At 40.0% G+C, this 21,483-nt stretch overlaps 1 protein-coding gene and 1 long non-coding RNA gene across 3 annotated transcripts; both read right to left on the reverse strand.

Annotated features, from left to right (window-relative positions):
• Positions 1-172: 172 nt before the first annotated feature.
• SLC25A39 (solute carrier family 25 member 39) lies at positions 173-20,018 on the reverse strand. Of its 2 annotated transcripts, XM_072414725.1 has the most exons (13): positions 19,876-20,018; positions 14,954-15,031; positions 14,529-14,674; positions 14,359-14,418; positions 12,721-12,771; positions 11,254-11,363; positions 9,300-9,367; positions 7,190-7,314; positions 6,937-7,110; positions 6,135-6,244; positions 5,954-6,032; positions 5,397-5,480; positions 173-5,313 (listed from the first exon to the last, which is right to left on the reverse strand). In XM_072414725.1, the coding sequence occupies exons 3-13, from the start codon at positions 14,632-14,634 to the stop codon at positions 5,198-5,200; spliced, it is 1,083 nt and encodes a 360-aa protein (XP_072270826.1). In that variant the 5' UTR covers positions 14,635-14,674; positions 14,954-15,031; positions 19,876-20,018; the 3' UTR covers positions 173-5,197. The 2 variants fall into 2 exon arrangements, with proteins under 2 accessions (XP_072270826.1, XP_072270827.1); XM_072414726.1 differs by lacking the exon at positions 12,721-12,771.
• Positions 17,473-19,838, reverse strand: LOC140332466 (uncharacterized). Its single transcript, XR_011921134.1, has 2 exons — positions 19,696-19,838; positions 17,473-19,627 (listed from the first exon to the last, which is right to left on the reverse strand). It is a non-coding gene; the product is annotated as an uncharacterized lncRNA (long non-coding RNA).
• Positions 20,019-21,483: the final 1,465 nt, after the last annotated feature.

Consider the following 21,483-nt stretch of genomic DNA (forward strand, 5'->3'; position numbering starts at 1 on the left):
CTGCTCCTCTTCTCTCATTAAGGGCTGGTCCCCAACCCAGAAAATTAAAGGAGACTGCAGGGGTAGGACAAAGGAGCAGCTTGTGTAAGTGAGGGAATAAAGGTAACAAGGTTTCATGTTTAATGCACACCTACTTCATGTCACAAAGAAAGAAGGACTCAAACCCAGCAAGTTGTACATGCGAGTGCAGTTTATTTTAGTTGTATTACTACACACCACCACACAATTTGTGTGTCACCCCTGTGAGACAGAGCAGTGGTCTACAAGTCCGTATGCCAGCTGAAGAGCGTTCACGTTAGATTACTCTATTGACTGATAAAGCTAAAATATATCTTGCTCCTAAATAAAATAAATACATCCCTATTACCTGTAAATATTATAATGTGAATATTCATTTACACTATTTGTTTTTTTACCTAATAAGCCTATTGCAAGGAGCAGGAAAAAGCAGCAATTCAAACTAACCCACCAGGTCATTTTATATCAGCATTCCACTTAGGGGTAACGTTTGGCTGCCATAGTTTATTGCACTATAGTTCCCGTCCCTCGAATAGACTTATCTAAATTGCAAGGTGCAGCAACCCAGAAAAATCAATTGTTTACTTACCCATACACAATAAACTGAAATCTGTTTGGAAACGATTACTACACAGAAAAAGCTGTTTTGTTTTTTTTAGTGTAGAAGTAAATGCATTAATTTTTAATAAAGGAGCAATTTCTACTTTAGCTACAATGTTCAGCATATAAAACTTAAACTGGGGTCATTAAAGGGAATACAAGGCAAAATACCAAAGGGAGAAGCCGGACACTGAACTGTGTTTGTTCTAGGAAAGTGAACCAGAACCTGAATAAAACCCAATGCTAAAAAAAAAAAAAAAAAAAAAAATCAAACCTACATCTACATCGGTCTGATGCCTCCTGCTATCTCACATGAAAATCTATCCAATCATTAACATTGGGACTGATGCAGAGGGACTACTGCATTTGTACACAATTTAATAGTCCAGGAAGCTTTGAAAGGGAGTGCGTAACAAAGAGACAGACATGGCAAACTTTTGATTTTACTGCGGCCTAGATTTCATGAAAAGAGAAATGAAAAGCCTTTGCTGTCCCATCTTTTGAAGTTTAGGCCATCCAGCTTAAACCTAGTCATTCCCTTGAAACAATCACAGCTCCCAGTTTACTGTTTATGTGATTGTTCCAAGACCGTAACGTGATAAAGGAAAAAAAGGCAAACAATGAGCAACTTCATAAAGAGCGAGAATGGCGATATTCGTATTGCTCTTACAAGTCCCTTTAAATCTAGACATTGCTTGTGCTTTGAAAGTTCTCCATTTTACCTCTGGGATCACAAGGATCGATTGCCAAGACGACCAACATAATGTACGTCTCGGGTAAGTACATTTACCAAATTCTTCCTAAGCATGGAAAGGGGCATGGATGATACAAGACATGGATACTGGATGGTGGAGGAACACCAGAAGTCTATTCCACTGGCTGAACCGACCACCTCCGGGCCAGAATCTGATTTAAAGCAAACCCGTGACCAGCCCATGGAAATGTCAATCACTGCCTCAATGGTTATCAAAATCTTGGAACCCTATACAGGATCGTGCCATGGGTGCTGTCATCATTTCTCCAGGATAAGCAGACAAGGTGATTGCTGTCCAGTTTCCCTAGATCTGTGTCTGCATTTTTTCATAAAGTGGATAGAAGGGAAGTTCTGGGCCTGATTTATTAAAGCTCTCCCAAGACTGGAGACGATAGATTATCAAGGGAAGACCTGGCTGATCCAGCAAACCTAAAATCAGGTTCTTTGCCAATACAGACTGAATTACTACTCACGTCCATGCTGTCTGTAATCATGTAGCACTTGTTTGACAGGTATTTGTATGTATGTGTGTAATTAATTTGATGTCCATAGACTGGGCACAGATTAACTTTAGAACCAAACATGAATGTCCAAGCCTCCTTTCCAACATCCATTATGTTTACCTCTGAAAGCCACATCCCTTGTAAAAAATAAATGGAACCTCAGAGGTGGATATAGTCTTGAAGACATAGGTTTGGGTGTAACCTGACCTTACCACAATGGTACCAGTTCCCTACTAAACCACTTTGATTTTGCCAGGACACAGGAGCCACCACACAGTGAAATGGTTACTCACACAACTGCTCTGCAGTTTGCACCCTTCTTTGCCAGTAATGCCTGCAGTTTTGGCAGTGAAAGGGTTAGATTTCCATAATATAAAGTGCAATCTCTTTTAGAACCAATTGCATATATCCACCTTCCACAAAAGACAAATAATAGCAGTGACCCTTGTACAATGTGACACAAGCAGACTCAACTGTAAAAAAAAAAAAAAAAAAAAAGCTACAGCTTTGTGGATTGGGCTTCTTTAGGCATAAGGTAGGTGAGGAAAGCTGCCATTGCTGACTCCCCTCCCTTTGAAAATTCTATCATCCTTTAAATTACCAGGGCCAAATGTGCAGCTCTGATTTGCATTGTTGTTCAGCGCCAGTAGTTGGGCAGAACACCTTTTCAGATGGAGGTCAGCAATGACAGGCTCCATCTCTCTCAGTACAACTATCCTTTAATTCCCAATCAACAATCCATATACAGAGCTGAGTGGGGGGACACTTATTAAACAAGTGTAAACATTCCAACAGTTATGGACTCCAATATCCTTACCATAGCAATACCTGATAAGTCTGCTTTTGTACATCACAGTACCAAAGGAAAACAGCAAAAGTTGTCTAAAAACAGATTGCAGCTTAACAACAATAAAAAAACTAAATATAAATTGTATCTATGACTGACTGCATCAGTACAGTACAGAGAAATAAAAACAAATGGAATCTCGTAACATCCACCTATGGCAGATGGGAGGTGTAGGAGCATCGTCCTAACAAATGACATTTTTTTCTTCAGTCAGCAGGGTTGAAGAAGATTGTTCCCAGAAAAAAAGGGCTTATAGGCACTTCTCGGACAAGTGATCATGCATGTTGCTCCAGTGTAGGTCCTTGGGTGTTGTGGATTTAGACTTCTGGTGGGGAGGCTACCAAGAACAAATAGCTTATACTTAGAAGGATTTAAAATTGAGCTATTTAAGTTTCAGTCTCAAACAACCTTCTACGTTTAAAGTCCAGTGTCTTTCACATCGTTCATTCACAGACCAGGCTCCCCAAACATTTCAACGTGCACAGATGGACCATTAGCTAGTGTCATGGTTCAAGAGCATGGCAGTAGGTCCACAAGGCCAGTCCTTCGTGTAAATTCTCTCTCCATGCGCTGATCAAACACTGTCCAAGCAAACCCTTACATTTTGGTGGGTCTGGTTCCTCAAAAAAAGAAAAAAAAAAATCAGTTCCCTTGGACTGCAGATACCAGATGCCACCCGGATGTCTAAGAAAAAATAAAAAGTCCAGATTTTGAATCTGTTGTCATGTTTCAGATGTACTGTTAGTACAGTAATGTTTTGAGTTGAGAGATTGATCTTTGGTTTTGAAGTGGTTGACCTACTGAAAAGTGAACTGATCTTGACTGGAAATGGTTGGGGTAAGGCTCTATGTGTTGACAAGGCTAAAAGTATTCCAACGGACAAGTAATATATTGTTTGGAATATTGCCCTACAGCAACCCAATATGAAGTGGAAAACGGCAGATTAGCTTTAGTGAGTTAGAACTTGATGAGTAAATAGAGCGTCTCATAGCCCAAAGGTTCAATAACGTTGATATATAGAGACCATTTCGAATGAAATCTGTTATTTTTTCTGATCCCACTTTTGGCATGAATCTATCACTTAGTATTGTGTTCACTTGTACTTTATCCAAATATATTTATTTATTTTAGTTCTAGATGGTAGCTGATTAGGGCATAATAAAATCATGAGGGAAACATGAAAGCTACCCTAATTGGCCTTGTTATGAAAATGCTAGCTGCATGGCTCTGCTTTCAATGTATTTTGAGTCTCTGGCTCAGTACAAGCTTGCAGCCAACGGAGAAATGTTAAAGCAACTTATCCTTTTACTTTGTTGATGAGTTACTTATCTCTGTACTTGAAGCCATTGGTTCAGCGTAATAGCAAATTGTGTAGCATTTTCCCAACAGTTTAACAATGGCAGCCTGCAAATTTCTCTAATGACAGGTTTTCTTATAGCTCTAATGTGCAAATCAGCCAGAATGAAGTTCCACTAGCAATTTCCTCCTTTAGCTACTGAGTCTGTTATAAATATTTAGAACGACACTGACAACAGTGAGGAAACCTATGGTAGGCGGAACAGAAGCAGCATGAGGAGCCAATCAACAGACTCGCCTAATTTAAAATAATCTACCTAAAAGAGCACTGGCTGTCTATACCAATCAGCTAAACTAACTGTCCACCACCTGTAACTAAAATTTGGATTACAGTGAAGTTCTCTAAGAATCGGTAAATTAAACCAGCTAAAAAAATTGAAACCTGTAGGGTTGTTTTTTGGAATTCAATATAAAACAATTGGAGCTCCAGCCTAAAGAAGCCAATGTAGGTTCATCCTTTAAATAATCTGACTGACTGCCTTGTCCTAAACAAGCCCAAGTGTGCCTAGCCCTCAGACACCATACTGAGCTGTAGTTGTGTCTACTTTTGAATCAAGGTGCTTTTTTAACAAGTGGTCTCTAGTGGTCAGGCATGTGGTTGCTAATTTTCGTAGATGTTTAGTGAGTGCTACATCAAGTGTTTGAGGTGAGCTAAGTGCCGTAATTATTAGATCCTGGATTCTCCATATCCTAAATGTGTGCGTATTTCAGTGAAGATTCCAGAGCAGCGTAAGGCAACCAACTTCCTTCCAGCTGTTCACCTACGGATGTTCTTTCCTTACTTGTTATAGTACATCAAGTTGGCTGGACATGTCTTAAAGTGGATTTTAAAGGAATGTTCAGTTGAATGGACAGTAAGACTACAGATGGTCCCATTTATACATTTTATAGCTGCACTGCAATACTAGATTTCACTAGTAGTTGGTGATGAATGTAAAAGATCAATGCAGCTCTATACTTTGGTTTTGGAGAAAGGGATGACCTAATTCTCATTTACAGTTTTCCATATCCCCTTTAACAGCTGGAAGGCTGCTGGATATCGGACACACGTATCCCTAAGGATGGAGGTGTTCGTCGTCTGAACAAAGAGTTTTGGCTCAGCTCTGTAATGGTGGTAATTCAAAGGCCTTGAAGCCTTTCCTGGTTCCGTTGTTCAAAGAACTTTTTCCCAAACTCATAAGAGCTAATCATGATGGCGCAGGCCGGTGCAACCTTGATGACTCGAGGCATAAATCCTACAAAGAGAAAAATGTGAGAAATAAGGCGCAGGAATGGTGGGACAAGAGGGCCAACCCATCGGAGGGGTATGAAGCTTTACCTGCAAATAGGCCGCGGGTTCCAGACTCTGCCCTGATCCGGCGCATGGCTCCCCATGTAGATGATCCCTTGTACTTAGATGAACCTTAAAAGAAAGCAATTGCAAATTTTATTTACATTTGAAAAATACTTGAAAACAGATTTAAAAAGAATAAAACTCACTCAAGACAAATCTTCACCTTAACATGTAAAACCTTTAGGTCTATGCTCACCTTATACCTAAAACCAGGCAAGCTTCTACTGAATCATGGAGTACTTTGCTTACTTTGTTCAGAAGACCTGCTTATTTAAAATATGCTGAAAGGAGGAACAACTGAAGATCCTTGTGGAAATAAGGAGGGGCATTCAGATAAAATACAAGCCTGTTTTCACATAAAAACTGGACTTGTTTTATAGTCATTTGAGTGCACCATCAGAAGAACCACAAGTGATGATCTATGCTACTATAATAGGTTATTTCCCTCTAGTGGCTAAGAAGCAGCACAAACTACACTACGTGTACACCAGACGTCCTGCTCTCTGATAATAAAAGCTATCAGTATTTCTTTTTGTTCTTACTGGTGGTCTCCATGTCCCCGAGTTCAATCTGTCTGTGTGTCTTCACTACATCAAATGGCAGGGTTAAAATGGCAGCCACCTGGAACAAAGTAACACAGAAAAAGATTGCTTAAACATACAACGGAGCCCATGATCTGGGGTGTAAATATAGCAAAAGAAACAATGTGGTATAAGAACTTACAGCGCCAGAAACTGCTCCTGATGTAAAGCTGATTAGAAATGGTGATTCCGAGGCTCCCAATGATTTGGTAAGCTTCTTCTTCACTAGCTCATAATTAAACCAGTACAGAGCTGTGGAGGTATAAGCAATACAAGGATCAAAATAAAACAAGGATTGTATAGGTGGTGAGAAAGGGTTATACTGCAGGTAAATGTTCCTTCATTGATTACCAGTAGGCTTCTAAAATGTAAAGTGACAACTACTATTGCTTGCAAACCATGGGCATCATATGGCACCTGTACATCACCTTGGCTACTAGGCACACAGGTGCCCGAAAGTGCGCTGCTTAGTATAGGAAACTGACACTGACAATCAGATAAGATATCTACTTCCTTTCACAGTAATGGAGGTGCAACTAATACAATGTCCAGAAATTGACACAGGGATTAGTTGCCATTGCACCTGGCGTTCAGGCTTTTGGTGCCGATAAGGTAAAGGTTAGGATTAAGGTGAAAAGCCGATATTACTACAGCCCAGTTACAGCACCCTGCTGTGTATCCCTATAACTTTATAACACAAGCAACATCTAACGTGTCACGGTGAAGAAACCTAAACCATTAAAATGTATTATGGCCAGCAATGGTCCTGGCAATGAAAACACAGAAAATTACATTCAGCCATGGCTGTACCCATGATCACGTGGAAGAATTCATACCGGGAGCGCTTAGGGGGTCAGTGTACATAAAAATGCAGTAATTATTTATAGTAATGATACTAATAATATTTAATGGTATTTTTTTTTTTTAAACATATAGTAAAATACCTGAGAATGGAACGTCCCGCAGCACTGTGGGCCCCCATCCCTTCCACAGTGACAGCCAACCACCCTGAGATACAGCAGATCGCAGACAGGCTCCCAACTCTATGTACGACAGCTGGCGGGACTGTAGTTTAGTACGGATCAGCTCCAGGGGACTGATGACTGTCACTGCACCCACTAAGAGGGGAAAAAAGAAAATGTTTTAATTTGTGTCAAGTTGATTGCTATTTATAATTTCTGTGTACAAAACACTTACATCGAGAAAGAGCTCCAGCAACGAGAGGGATGTGACTGCCGCTGTACCCCAGTCCGTAATACAGAAAGTCCCGCAGCTGATCATAGCAAGTGAAATAGATAATTGTTGCAGGTACCGCCATCACCCTGTAGGGGGAGACAAGAGAGTCATCATGGTTGTGCATTGCAAGATCATCGTCACCAGATGCCAGCAGTAACACGTGTCAGCAGTCATCCCTTTTATCAGTAACTTCTGTTCAACCAGCTCTGCGAGATACGCTAGCTCTAACTTTTAAAACTATACCAGAAGTTTATGTTGGTGTAGTGTATGGTTTGGCCATGTTGCTTGTAAGCGTCAATAAATGGCAGTGACAGCATGTTGTGCATGCTGGTAAAAAGGCGATGAGCAGGACTGGAGGCGATCCCGGATAGGGGAATTTGTGTTATCACCCGGTGTGTACTTCCCATGTACTGCTATCCAGGTAAAAGTAGTGAATATTTAGGAAAGATCCCGTTTCTATGCAAGCCCGTGTTTTAACGTGTGAGGAGTACCTACACAGAGGAAAGGTGTAAGCTGCCATCGCTGAACTCATTGCATAGATAATTATTCCCTGGATATAAACCTGATGTTTGGTCTCAGTAGATGCAGTCACACAGCTCATAACACAATTACTGAACACATGAGCTTTATACTCATTCTGGGGCAGAACACCAACCAGCTAATTTGGATATTATAGGACCGGGGTCACCATTGGTCATTTCCATCATCTCTCAATAAAAGCTCATCTGTAAGCCAATCATACAAGTAGTAAAAGACATTTCCAAGTGATTTTCTATACACTGTACTGTTCTGGAACTCCTCTAGGTTGCCATAAAGAACTGAACATTTTGATAGTTTTAAGAAATATTTATAAGGTGCTGCAGACTGTGATGGAAAAATCCCTTTCTGCATTTTAAACCACAGATGGTAAGAATATAGACAAATACGCTGTGGATATTTCCTATCTGCACATATACATTGCATTTGAAAAAATTACCAGCAATCAGTTTCAAATTATTAGCACATCAATATAGATCAATATTGTGACATTCATAAAGGCAGAGAATAAAGACAACAACACAACCTCTGCCCTATACACATTATCATTAAAAAAAGCTTATTTTTCTACGCAAAGACAAATGTATTTTCTATTAGTGATTAACGTTCCTTGGATAACAAACTTCTGATGAAAAAAGCAGAATATAGGCCAAGCTAAATGCTACAGAGAACTTTGATTGGCCAGTGACATTATTTTTTACAAGGACAGTCAGATTACGTTAGTGTGACAGTGGTGTGGTGTGAATTCTTTTTATTTTTTAAGCCATAATAAAGGAAGGTGAAAATCGATGGGCCTGTATTTACTTGAACTCTGCATACTTAAAAAGTAAAATCATTTACCAGACTGTCCGCTAGGACAATTAGTACACTCCTGATCTATGGCGCTGGAGAAAAGGTAAAACCACCAGCTTATCAGTGAGGACTTTTACCTTTCAAAAGGGGGCCTCATATTTTTAGATTAGTACACATTAGGAGTTAATAGATAACAAAAAAAAACAAAAAAAAAAACAGAATACCTGGCAACACATTTATAATTTGAACATTTAAAGATAAAGTGTTTCCTGCAATAAATTCTTACACATTCACATCCAGATCAGTGACCCAGTTTAATGAACTGATACGACCCCTCTGTTTTCCACACACAACAAATACACACAATACTTTGGCTTGCCATTTGCCTGGAGAAGATTGCTTTTCCCAGCCAGTTCTCCCCCCAAAAATCTGTACTGAACAATCTGCTTTCCTGACCCAGTCCAGCTTTATCCCTTCCCTAGCTAGCAGCTTGTCCTCATGGTTCCTTTGTTTTTGCACATCTCAGTTCTCCCCCAGGATGAAGTAAATTACCCGGCACTTCAGAACATGCCACATACTCCCTCTCTATAAGGTGCCCAGTGACCGGCCCAGCACAGTCACACAAGGGTGTAAGACGACCCTATAGCTTTGTGCAAGCAGTTTGGTGAGAATAAGGAATATCCTGCAGCATTTGCCCCCTGGGTTTATTCCTTTACACCCCTGCCTGAAGTTTTATACTTACAATGTGGGGGGAAGGCCACTCCAAAGTGACGGTAACCCCTCTTGACGTGCGATTTTCACAAAGGCATCCTGAGGAAGGACAAATTAAAAAAAAATGTTGAAATTAGATCTCTTTGGGTAATGCTAAACATAATAAAAGCTGGAACCTGACTTTTAATATAACAGAACTAGATAACCTGTTAAAGAATTTGTCATTTTAGTTAGCCATGTAATCCACATAATGGGACTTTATTCTGTTCCTGAAGTCACAAGTGTAAGCTTTGGATTCAGGTAATGGATGCTTCCTTCCGAGGTTTAGGAAACAGGATTTCTTTGTGTTAGATTTTCTCCACCCTGTGTTACATATATGCAGGTCTTGTTTTTACATATTCACCATGCTTCGGTGTGGAAGCTTCCATTATCATTTCTCTGGAGTCACACAGCATATACACAAGAGGGCTAATTTATTCACAGGCCAATTAACAATCCAGAACGTCAAATGGCAAAAATAGAGCAGCTCAACAAATTTTCCTTTTGCAACTTATACTCTCCATATATTTTAAAGATATGGTCCACTAAACGTAGAAAACCCATGTGCTCCTCCACTCGGTGAAATTCTGCTCTCTTTACAGCGGTCCAACACATCCCCCCCCCCCGCTTTAGAGTCACAATCAAGAAGACATTTGTAATGAATGCAGAACTGCAGTGTTATGAAGCGGGGACAAAATTGGACCCACTGCTCGCACATAGAGCAGTGTTCATTCTCTGTAGCTTGATGCCAGTTTCCGGAGATGGTTCATCTCCAAATATAAAAAGCTACAAATCTTTCTGTGTAAATAGGATGAGGAGGGGATAGGCTTTTGTTCTACAAATTCTGGATAGCAGCTAAGGCTGACAATGCAGTTTTGATAAAATATACAATGTTGTATATTACTTGGATCACTTGGTAAAAGTTATGGAATAAGGCTACATAGACACGTCAGATGAATCTCGTCCGTATTGTTTCAGGACTAGTATCCGAGTGACCAGAGTGTGTACGGCGGCCGTCTGATGTCTTTTATGGATCTGTCCTGTACAGCGCTCCTTCATGCATCTTTCAGTCTTTTGTCTTGGAAAGGATTGTGAAAGGTCCTTTCCAATTAAAAAAGTCTAACGTGTACGTAGCCTAAAAGCCTCAAAACAAAATTAAAGTCTAGACTGGTAAGCTGCTAGGCATTACATTTTGCCCTAGATATGCCTAAATTCCTGCAAACAGTAAAGCAATTTATTCTATGCCTTTTCTGATTATTTAACCCCCCTGCCGGTAATCCAGAGTGTGGCTCGAGGTTAAATTTCACTACAAATAGCGGTAACCCTAAGCCACACTCGGGGTGGAATTGAGGGCTTACCTGGTCCCTACAAGCCCACGGCATCCTCCGGCAATGCTGGCCCGGCATCTGTGTTCCCGTAGTGATGCCTGGTTGGCATTTGCATTCTCTTGGTGATGCCTGGAATCTGTGTCCTCTGGCCTCGCATCCTCGGCATGTGAATGTTGGGTATGCAAGGCCATGGGATGCAGATGCCGGGTAGGCATGCGACGTGAGTACATGCGGGCACAGCGTGTGCTTGGGGGACAGGACGGTGGGGAATTTAAAAAAAAAGTATTTTTAAATGTCAAATGTACCGATTTGACATTTGAAAATACTAAAATAATCATACCGCTAGGTGGGTTAATGTGTCTGCCTACTTCCTGTTTGAACTTCAACAGGTCTTCAAATAAAGCAGCAGACTGGGAAAATACAATTTATTAGGAAATGGCTTTTAAACTAACTTGTGCATTAGCTTTGTTTCAAGCGTTGAAGAACGTCAAAAAAAACAATGCTTTAGTGGACAAGCCAATACATCCGAGTTCTATATCTAAACATTCCTGTCTGAATTAGCCTCCCTCATGACCCCTCTGCATCCACAAGACTCCCCTATGACCCCTATGCACTTACCAAGGTTCCATTAAAGTACGTGGGTGCTCGGTACCAGGGACTGCAAGCTGTGGCATGCTGACAAACAAACAGATGGTCCATGAGTCCATTACAGTACAGGAAACAGCGCCCTGTGTAGGTTATAGGAGAAAGAAATGAGTGGATGAAATCTACAAAGTAAGGCATTGAAAAGTAGAGAAGGATAACAGAGAAGCCAGGACTGAGCAGGGAAGTGTGCACAGTGTTAGAAAAATAATAGGATTAGTGCACGGACAGCAGCATTTTAGCAGTTTTAGTCTAAAAGAAAAGAGAATAGTGCACAGAGTTAAGCAGGCTTGTGGGGAGAGCAATGCAGAAAGGGCCTCATATGGGAAGAAATTAGCTATATATAGTCCAAAGAAACAAGACTTTAGTTGTAATAAATCTAATGCAGGCTAGGAAACTCAGAACATTGGATTATATGGGCAATTCTATAACTCTCCTTTCCCTGAAGGTTTTTTTTATACCAGGTCCACTATGTCATGATGATATAAGCAGAGTGTGTGCATCTAAGGGATTAATTACTAGAGAAAGCCAACTAGAAACTAATTAGAGCACAGGACAATGCAAGGCAGTGATTGTTAATGTATAGGTAGCACACTAACTAAATCTAAACCCTCATTCTAGGCCCATGAAAAAGATGCATTAATGAAGATCTGCATTTTAGTTATATATCCATAAACATGCTTTTAAATTCAACTAATTTAAGTACCTGAATTTGACGGATTTGGAGGAGAGAGCAACAAGTTTATCACTGTGCTGCTTCTCATTTATTGTCAGGGTCAGGCTAGGGAATAGAATAAACCTGTAATGTCTCCTACCCTGCAAGGGAATAGAATAAACCTGTAATGTCTCCTACCCTGCCAGACGGCTGGGCTATGTGGCAAACCTCATGAATGGATGAACTGAAATATTAAAACTCTGAGCAGGGGTCATATGCATTTCATCTGTGCATTGAACTTCTTGCCTAGAGTAACCTTTCATTACATCAAAGCAGAAAAGGCGCTGAACGAGGATTGCGGATTGGTTGCTATGAATGTACTGCTGCGATGGAACTATTATCAGAGCTCAGGATTGTTCTGAATACACAGACCTTTATAAACCAGTCAGTGACAATATTTATAAACGGATAGCCAGACCTTTGTCTCTATAAACACTGCAGATGCCACATTGCAGTTGCAGAATGAAGACAACACATGGACACAGTGGAACATTTATAAATAGTAGAGCACATGGTAAGCCATTTTTACCCACAAAAACCAATCAGATTTTTTTCGGGGAAAAAGTCTGAAAGTGGAAAATAAAACCTGATTGGTTGCTGTGAGCCCCATAACAAATGAAGAATCCCTTGAGGCAAGGGAAAACATTGGAACACCTCATTGTCCGAGTTTGCACAGCAAACCTTTTATTTACGTGCTAAAAAAAGTGAGCGGGCCAACCTGTACTCACATTTAGGCTGGCGCAAGGGGGGTGCCCAGGGAAGAGACTTTACAGACATTACTGCAACACAAGAGGGAAAAATTGGGAATAAGAACATAAAAATGATAGCAATCTATGCAATATATGTATAACAACATACAAATACATATATAGGCATTAGGTTAAAAGCGATGATGTTAAAGCTGGAAGTGTAAGTGCTTTTTATGACCATGTAGCAGCTAAGGGGTGGTTATACAATAAAAGAAGCGCAAACAGAAGTAGATGATGTGCAAAATGCACTAAAGCACAGTGACCAGATTACAGAAGTTAGGTCAGACGAATATGACTTCTGATCAATTGTCACAATTACCTGCACAGAAAAGTCACTTTATGGCAGAGCAACAGGTTCACCCAATACCCGTCCTCTCCATTACAGTCATTCACTCTCCCAACACCTAACTCGTAAGCCAGGGTCCAATGAAATTCTGGACACTTCCAGGGATGGAGGTGAATGAGCCCCTCAGACAGCTAATTCTTGGATAAACAGCGAGGAGGAAAGCAAGTATTGGTAGCAGAAAAGGTGAGTGATCAAGAGAACCTGTTACTTTGCCCTAACTAGGATCAGGCTTATTTTAACACAACACTGTTTATGAAACCATTGCAAACGATTGACATAGCATATGACTGTAAATTTGCAATTCTATATAACCAGTCACTCCAAACAGAATTGGCCTACTAGTAATTATGTATGAACAATAAGTAAGCAGACTGAAACGGTCACCTGAAATCATTATTTTGGGTGAAAATGAATAAGGACGTGTACAAAGCTTTAGCCTCTGACCCTGAACTGGCCTGCACATTGGGTTTGGACCTTGCTCTGACTTTACTGGTTACATTCAGCAGGCATCATTTTCAGGAAAAGTTCCACCTATGTGTCCGCCCCATTTCCCTTTCATTAAAAAAATCCAAATTGACAATCTGGTTATTTTTTTCAGACGGTGCACGAAGAAACCAGTAATATATAACCTGCAGTTACCCATAACCCTTATTTAATGTACAGCGCTGCCTAATATGTTGGCGCCATATAAATCCTGTTTATAATAATAATAAAAGAAATAATACCTATTTGTTTTTATTTTACAACATCGATTTTAGCTTCCTGAATGTATCTATCTGTCATTTGCAACCCCTATTTAAGGTACAGCGCTGCATAATATGTTGGTGCTATACAAATCCTATTTAATAATAATATTAAAAATCTTCCAACATCTAAAGACAATAATAAAATGTCCCCCCCAGCCCCTTATAGTCGAGCACTTTTCAGTAATTACCCGGCTGATTTTAGGTGGCTACTGAAAAGGTGGGTCACATTACAGCGGCTTCTTCCTAACCAGCCTAAACAATTTCTGGAGAAAATACAGTTTTCTAGGATTATTACTACTAAAACTAGTTTTTCTACAAAAAAAAAGGCAATCTACTATCAGAGAACTTTACATTCAGCTGTATTCTAAATGGCTATGATTGTTCTTTGCCCCCCAAATATCAGACTATCCTTAAATAGCTCAACTTGCTGCAATCAATCTCTAAATGATCATCAAGAGCTACAGACAGGCAATGCACAGAAGGGTTAGCAAAGAAGTGCAAACCTTTCTATAAAGAGAACTTTACCTTTGGGGAAGGGCTTCTTCTGTGACTGCAGCCTGATCTTCACAACATCCAGGGGGGTCACTGGGAATGAACAAGGTGATAGATGAGGTGAGACAAAGCTACTAGTATCCGTATGCCCACATATGCATCCCACATTACCACTGAGCAGAGGTAACGGCCATATCCCATACCGAATAGAGAGGTGAGAAGAGCTCCGGTCCCTGAGGCCATGATTTGCTGCAGTGGCGTGATGCCACTCCGAGAGGCGCCGCTTTTCTCCGCTGCCATCCCTGCCATGATGAGTGAAAGCTTTGGGGGAGAAAAATCTGATGGGGTGCTAAAGAACGTGGAAACATTGACAAAAAAAAAAAAAAAAGGGAAGGGAAGAAAGGTAAGAGGTGGAAAAAAAGAGAAGCAAAAGAAACAGTAAATATATTAGACACTTGAGCTACCACAGACTTCACCCCACCACCTCCTCCCATGCTTATCTATCACCACCCTGAGCCAGGCGTGACCGCTATTATAAGGCGCTGATAAAGCAGCTGAAGTGGCGGCAATCTATACACAGGATAAGCACCACAGCAATGCTGCACTGACATGACAACCCAGAGCTTACCTGGGGCCTGATGGGAAGGCTCACAGTCTCCCCCTGCTGGATGATAAATGACAATGAGCTTCATTCCAGGAGTTGCTGCTGCACAGAGAAAACAAAAATAAAATCAATGCTTGTTAACTGTTATGTAAAAGTGTGAGTCACCTGTACTGCTGTCAAAGTGTGCAAAATACGCTCAAATGAACACATTGTATACAGCCAAATACCTTATAACTAATGTGCCCTAAACATGCCTGAAAAAGAACTGCAAAGAAGTCAGCATAGAAATATCATGAACCATCTTGTAAACAGGGGAAATAAAACATGTTCTTAATATTCCAATATACTTAATAATATAAAAATGATCCATTCGGAACTTGTTGGTAGGTGCAGCTTACAGTGAAGCAGATGCAGGGAGGTCTCTGCTCAGCAAGCTAAGCCCAGCTCTATAGGTTTATGTTCCTGCCAATCATTCACTTCAAGCTGTCTGCAGACTTCGGTATATTATTATTAAACAGGATTTAAATAACGCCAAGGTATTACGCATCGCTGTACATTAAATAGGGGTTGCAATTGACAGATGTATACAGACCGTAACACAGGAGGAGGAGAGGGCCCTGCCCTGAAGAGCTTACAATCTAAGAGGTGGGGGAACTGGCCTCGAAGGGTTACCATAATGGAGATATAGAATAATTGTGCACAGGTTGCAATGGGAATGATGAGTAATTGAAGGTTGTTTTTATGACTGTTCCCCTGGGATGCCTTCCCATAGACATGGGATCCTCACCGGATGTAGCCATTATGGTGACTTATCTCAAACCTGTTGCCATGAAGCAGAGAAGGAACAAATGTTTTCATCTTCAATCACCCAAGGCAGTGTTACCAACCCACAAATCTACCATGACATGACAGAAGAAACATTGTTTCTTTTTTACAATTTTGTAATAACAGCTGTACAGACATATTAATCTATTGGGTTTGCAATCTCCACTTCTGGCTTTGTAATGCTGCACAATGATCACACCTTGTTTAAAGTCCGACCGGTCCTAGAAATTGATGGGTAATGTTCAGACTGGTAGTGAGGTTGCTGTGTGGTTATCGCTTTCTCATGCTAGGTATCCGCCATCTCGAGGGGGCGCCACATGTCGCTTCAACCCACGGCAGTCCCATAGAGAATGAATGGGGGCAGCAGCGAAAGGTCCGCTCACTACCATATGCTTTCAAATCTGCAGACGCCGGTTCTTTAAGAACCGGCACAGCATTGCATGCAGGCTGATTAGTTGGCACGGTGCCAGCTGCCATTACTTGATGCTGCTGCAGATCTGAACCTGCCCAAATTCTCCATGCAGAAGATCTTTGTTCAAATTCAGATCACACGAGAATCCGACACGTATGTAAGAAGCACCAAAGGTTTACTGAAGCAGCTTTTTCTCCAGCTCAGGCAAGTACTCTTCACCTGTTCCAAGGGGACAACAAAGCACAAATCTACCGTATTTTTCGGACCATTAGACGCTCCGGACTATAAGACGCACCAGGTTTTAGTATAAAAGCCTCAATGGAACTTAATATACAGCTAAAGAAGGTTTAACTCAGCCGCCACCAACCTTTCCAACCTCACGGGCCACTAAATTGCCACTAAATAAATAATTTTAAATCCCACAGACCAAAATTATGAGTTTTTTTTTTAAAAAGATAAATACATTTGTAACATAATGATCTTCCTAATGGTGCCTGACGAGGACTGTGGAGGCTCTGATTCATTAATCAGCTCAGGGCTAAGTGAAGTATTACTATTGTTACTATTATTATTAGTTGCATTATCTGCATTAAAGAAATGCAAAATATTAGTTTGCTTTTTCTCGCTCATTATGGGTTTTCTTTCATTCCACCAAACAAGAAATGATAGTTATCAAAATCAAACTATTTGATGCCATTAAATCAAACCGTAAAGGAAAACAGAGTTAAGGTCATACTTACCTAAAAGATCATCTAAGAAATAAAAAGATAAAATAAAACAATCGTATGAGAATCGGTATCGCGGTGACAGATGTAATGGTGGAAACAATACTGAAGCGTACGGCTCAGCATAGGTTACCCCATACAGACTACACTGACGTCACGCTGCGCCTCCCTTGTTTTTCTGTCTCTAGTACAGTTCGTGATTTTATTAAGGTGAAAATTGTCAGAGTATAAGATTTTATTAGAATATAATTTTTGTTTTAATATTAAATCATAAAAATTGCAAATTATGTCCAAATTTCCCCGTGTACCACCGGTTGACGACCGCTGGTTTAACTTGTCAGTAACAGCCCACAGACACTTGTCGTGTTGTAATGAACGTTCTCTGGGTGAATGGGATCTTTTCATGGGATGTTCAGTGTTCATACAGAAGAGATACTTGTAGTTTGCACATTGTTTACGGAATAGTAAAAGCCCAGTGAATCCTAAAACCCTATTCTAGTTAGATCTGATATTCGGCTCCAACCTTCCCTTTAAAGGGTTACGTAAAAGTACCTGTGCTTTGCTTATCTTCTTTCTCCCCCTTTGCTTTATAATCTACCAGCCATGACTTGGAGCTTACACAAGGCTATGGATCCACTCACCACCCAATGCTAGAGGACTGAGCAGCCAATCACCAAGTCCCAGTGCAGTCACATGGGAGAAAAGTGGAGTCACATGGTCCCCAATACTTGGAAGTTCTCTCTATGTATTTTCCTGCCAAGTAGGAGAAAGGTGCACATAAGGTGAGATGATGACCTACAATAAGGCAAACATATTACATTGCCCTGCATGCGGTGTGTGTATTTGCACATTTCAAGCAAAGAGAAGTACACAATGAACACTCCTGGACACGTCTGAAATGGGTATTTTTCTTGTACCCCCTGCCCATGAATGATTAGCAAGCCATCCAGGCATAAAGTACATTAGTAAAACAATACCTAGGATACATAACTGATACAGATAGTTAAAATATGAACAAAACAGCTTTGTTCTACAGACACAAAAACACTACAGGCTCAAGATAAAAAAAAAAAAAAAAACATCTAAGAACGTTATGTACCGGATATTAAAACCGCCAAAGAACAAACGTCACCAGAATAAACATTGGTCAAACGGCACAGGATATTAAGAGCACAATGCTGCATGAAGGAAGTCAGCCAGACACATGTCGTCCCAAAAGAAAAGACCCTGAAACACGTGTCAGCAGAAAATATAAAAATATTTCCTCTCCTAGATCACATTTTATCATCTGTTTATAAAACATTTAGCTTTCTAAAATCCACAGCTAGCATTACACCTAAATAAAAGTACATATTGGTTTAATCTGTGCACCGGTACTCCAAATATCCCCGATCTGTATGCAATGTTTTCCTAACATAACTTTAGATTTACAATAAATATTTTACTTTTGTATTATTTGTGTGATGATATAATGATGGAGGAGATCACTAACAACTATCCGGATAGTACAGAACCTGTGCTGTATACAAAGATCAAAAGTTAAAGACAACACAAATCATTGGATTGTCTACAGCAGCAAACAAAACACATACAAATAAATACAAATATATATAAATATATATACACACACATCAATCTAAAGTATTCCCAGAGACCCCAACATCATTCCAGGGGTTCACTAAGACCTAAAAATTAGTTCAGGCATTTCTCAAAACTTGAAAATTATTTCAGGTAAATCTGAAAACTATTCCAGGGCTTCCCCTGGACCCCTGAACGCCATTGCAGGGTTCTATGAGCAAAATAAAGTTAGTTTTAAATGTTTATTGAAACCTACTCCAGGGCTTCCCCTGATCCCCAAACCAGCATTCCAGGGGTTCTAAGACCTTTAAATTTATTTCAGGTATTATTTAAAACTATTTTGGGGCTTGGACCCCTGAACATCATTACAGGGGTTCCCCGAGCCCTAAAAAATTAGTTCTGAGGATTTCCAAAACTTGAAAATTATTCCAGGGCCTTTCCCGATCCCCAAAACCATCATTCCAGGGGTTCTAAGACCTATAAATGTAGTTCAGGCATTTCTCAAAACTAATTCAGGGCTTCCCCTGAACCTAATTTTAGGCTTCCTCAAGCCCCCTACATCATTGCAGGGGTTCCCCGAGCCCTATAATATCAGTTCTGGTGTTTCTCAAAACTTAAAAATTACTCCAGGTGTTCCCCAAGACCTGAATATTATTTAAAAGATTTCCAGACACCTAAACATTAGTTCAGTCATTTCTCACAGCTTGAACATTATTTCAGGGGAGCCTCCATATCTGATCATCATACCAGGGCTTCCCCAAACCCCAAACATCACTGCAGGGGTTTCCCGATCATTATTCCAGGGGCAAAAATAAGTTCAGGTGCTTCTGAAAACTTGAAAAATTTTTTGGGGGGCCCCTTCACCTCTGAACGTCTATTCGAGGCTTCCCAGACCCCAAAAAGTATTATTTTCGGGGTTCCTCAAGCCCTAGACATTATTTTGGGATATATATATCTATATATATATATATATAGATGTATATATATAGCACACACAAGCTCAGATTGACACATGGTACAAATATATAAATATATTTAATAATATAATTCAGTAATCTGCTATCAGCACTGGTATAATGCATAAATATGGCATGCAAGACAAAATATACATATAAACCCCACACACATACTATATACATATATAACACACACACACTCCTACTATATACATATATAACACATACATATACATAACACTAACACATACATATACATAACACCCACACCTACTATATACATATATAACACATACATATACATAACACCCACACCTACTATATACATATATAACAGATACATATACATAACACACACACCTATATACATATATAACACATACATACATACAGAATGAAGTGACTGTCATACAATGCCCTCCCCCCAGGTATGTAACCATGGCAGCTCACCCCTGTCCCCCGCCCCGGTGGGCTATGAGGAGCCCAGAGCCCGGACACCTCATCCCGACTCTCCTGCCGCTTCCTCACCGGGCCAAACCGGTCTGAGATCACAACAACCTGTCAGTCATCTCCAAACCACGCCTCCTCCCAAAGGCTGCACCACGCCCTCTCCCAGCGTGCACCGGGGCAGAAGGCAGCTGAGGAGAATTTGCGCGCTCACCTCTCACCCATATTCTGCCAGCTGTCTAATGTGTGGTGGTGGTGGCAGCGTGGCAATGGCGGGCTGTTCATAGAAAATGTTATCAATAAACATACCTGTCACTGCTGTACACAGCTACATAAATCATTAAAATTAGCATCTATTCAGTTCCTGCTGCATTTTTGTGACAAAAGTTATAAAACAGCCAGAGAATTAACATTAAAAAAGGCATCTCCTGCATTTGGTCCTCTGCTGCAAAATATACTGTAAAACACATTACATGGCACGTTAATGGGCAGTATATTGCACCATAAATAACCCAGCATTGTGTATTCAGTATTTACAGCAGCTGCACCACAACCAAAGTGCCCTGAAAAGGTGCCAATGTGCTGCCATTTATAATAAATAGCACCAACGTGTGTAACAGACTACAATGGCGCAAATAGACCCATAAAACACAACTCCAGGCAAACGTATTCATTTTAGACATGGTAGTCAGTGTAAAAACAAAATATTTTTTAATTTACCATTTCAAATTATCAACATTTGCTAAAAAGCTTCATAAGCACCAAAGATACATAAATTTTAGCCATAGCCATACATTTCACATTTTATCGTCACCTCAGGTGTTTTTTTTAAGAATTCATTACGGTTCCATTGTGAGATAACACTGGGTACCCTTTAGGGAGCCTAAAGAGTCAGCTATGACTAAAAACAGGGAAAAAATATTTTTTATCCAATAATATACATTAAAATAATGTATATTAACTGTGAAGGGTGATAAATACTCCAAGTATATATATATATATATTTATATATAAAAGCCAAGAAGGGGATAAATACTGTAGGATTTATATTACGGTTTCTGTGACCATTGCAGAGATTTGACCCTATTTCTGGTGACAGGAAATTAACAAAATCTCCTCAGTATGTACAGGAGTGCAAGCGCTCCTGTACGTCACTATTGTAAAGGGGGCAAATATTACCACAAGTCACTAAAAAGGGGAAAATTCTCTCCATTACATACTGTACCCCGAGTCTCCATGAAGGAAATGTGTGTAAACCATACTAAAAACTCATCTACATTTTAAAACATTCAGAAATATATATAATAATTTTTTTTTAGGAATTCATTACGGTTTCATTGTGATATAATACTGGGTACCCTTAGGAAGCCTAAAGAGTCAGCTATGACTAAAAACAGGGAAAAAAACTATTTTTTATCCAAAATTATACATTAAAATAATTTATTGGTTTAATAGTGTAAATGTTAACTAATTAGAATATACCACCAAAAAATTTTGAGACCTAAAAATGTCATTTTTTTTGTTAGTTTTGCTATTGATTAGTCTGGGATGTGGTACTGTTCTGACAGTAAAACATTTACCAATAAATTATAAGCCATGAAGGGTGATAAA

Source organism: Pyxicephalus adspersus, chromosome 6 (assembly GCF_032062135.1).
Source record: "Pyxicephalus adspersus chromosome 6, UCB_Pads_2.0, whole genome shotgun sequence".
Taxonomy (NCBI): domain Eukaryota; kingdom Metazoa; phylum Chordata; class Amphibia; order Anura; family Pyxicephalidae; genus Pyxicephalus; species Pyxicephalus adspersus.

Excerpts from the sequence above, each read along its gene's own strand:
- SLC25A39 (XM_072414725.1), bottom strand. The coding sequence starts at position 14,634 with ATGGCAGGGATGGCAGCGGAGAAAAGCGGCGCCTCTCGGAGTGGCATC. Across the intron at positions 9,368-11,253 it reads CGTACTTTAATGGAACCTTG|GATGCCTTTGTGAAAATCGC; the intron begins GTAAGTGCATAG and ends GTCCTTCCTCAG. Across the intron at positions 5,481-5,953 it reads CGGGGACATGGAGACCACCA|GTTCATCTAAGTACAAGGGA; the intron begins GTAAGAACAAAA and ends CTTTCTTTTAAG.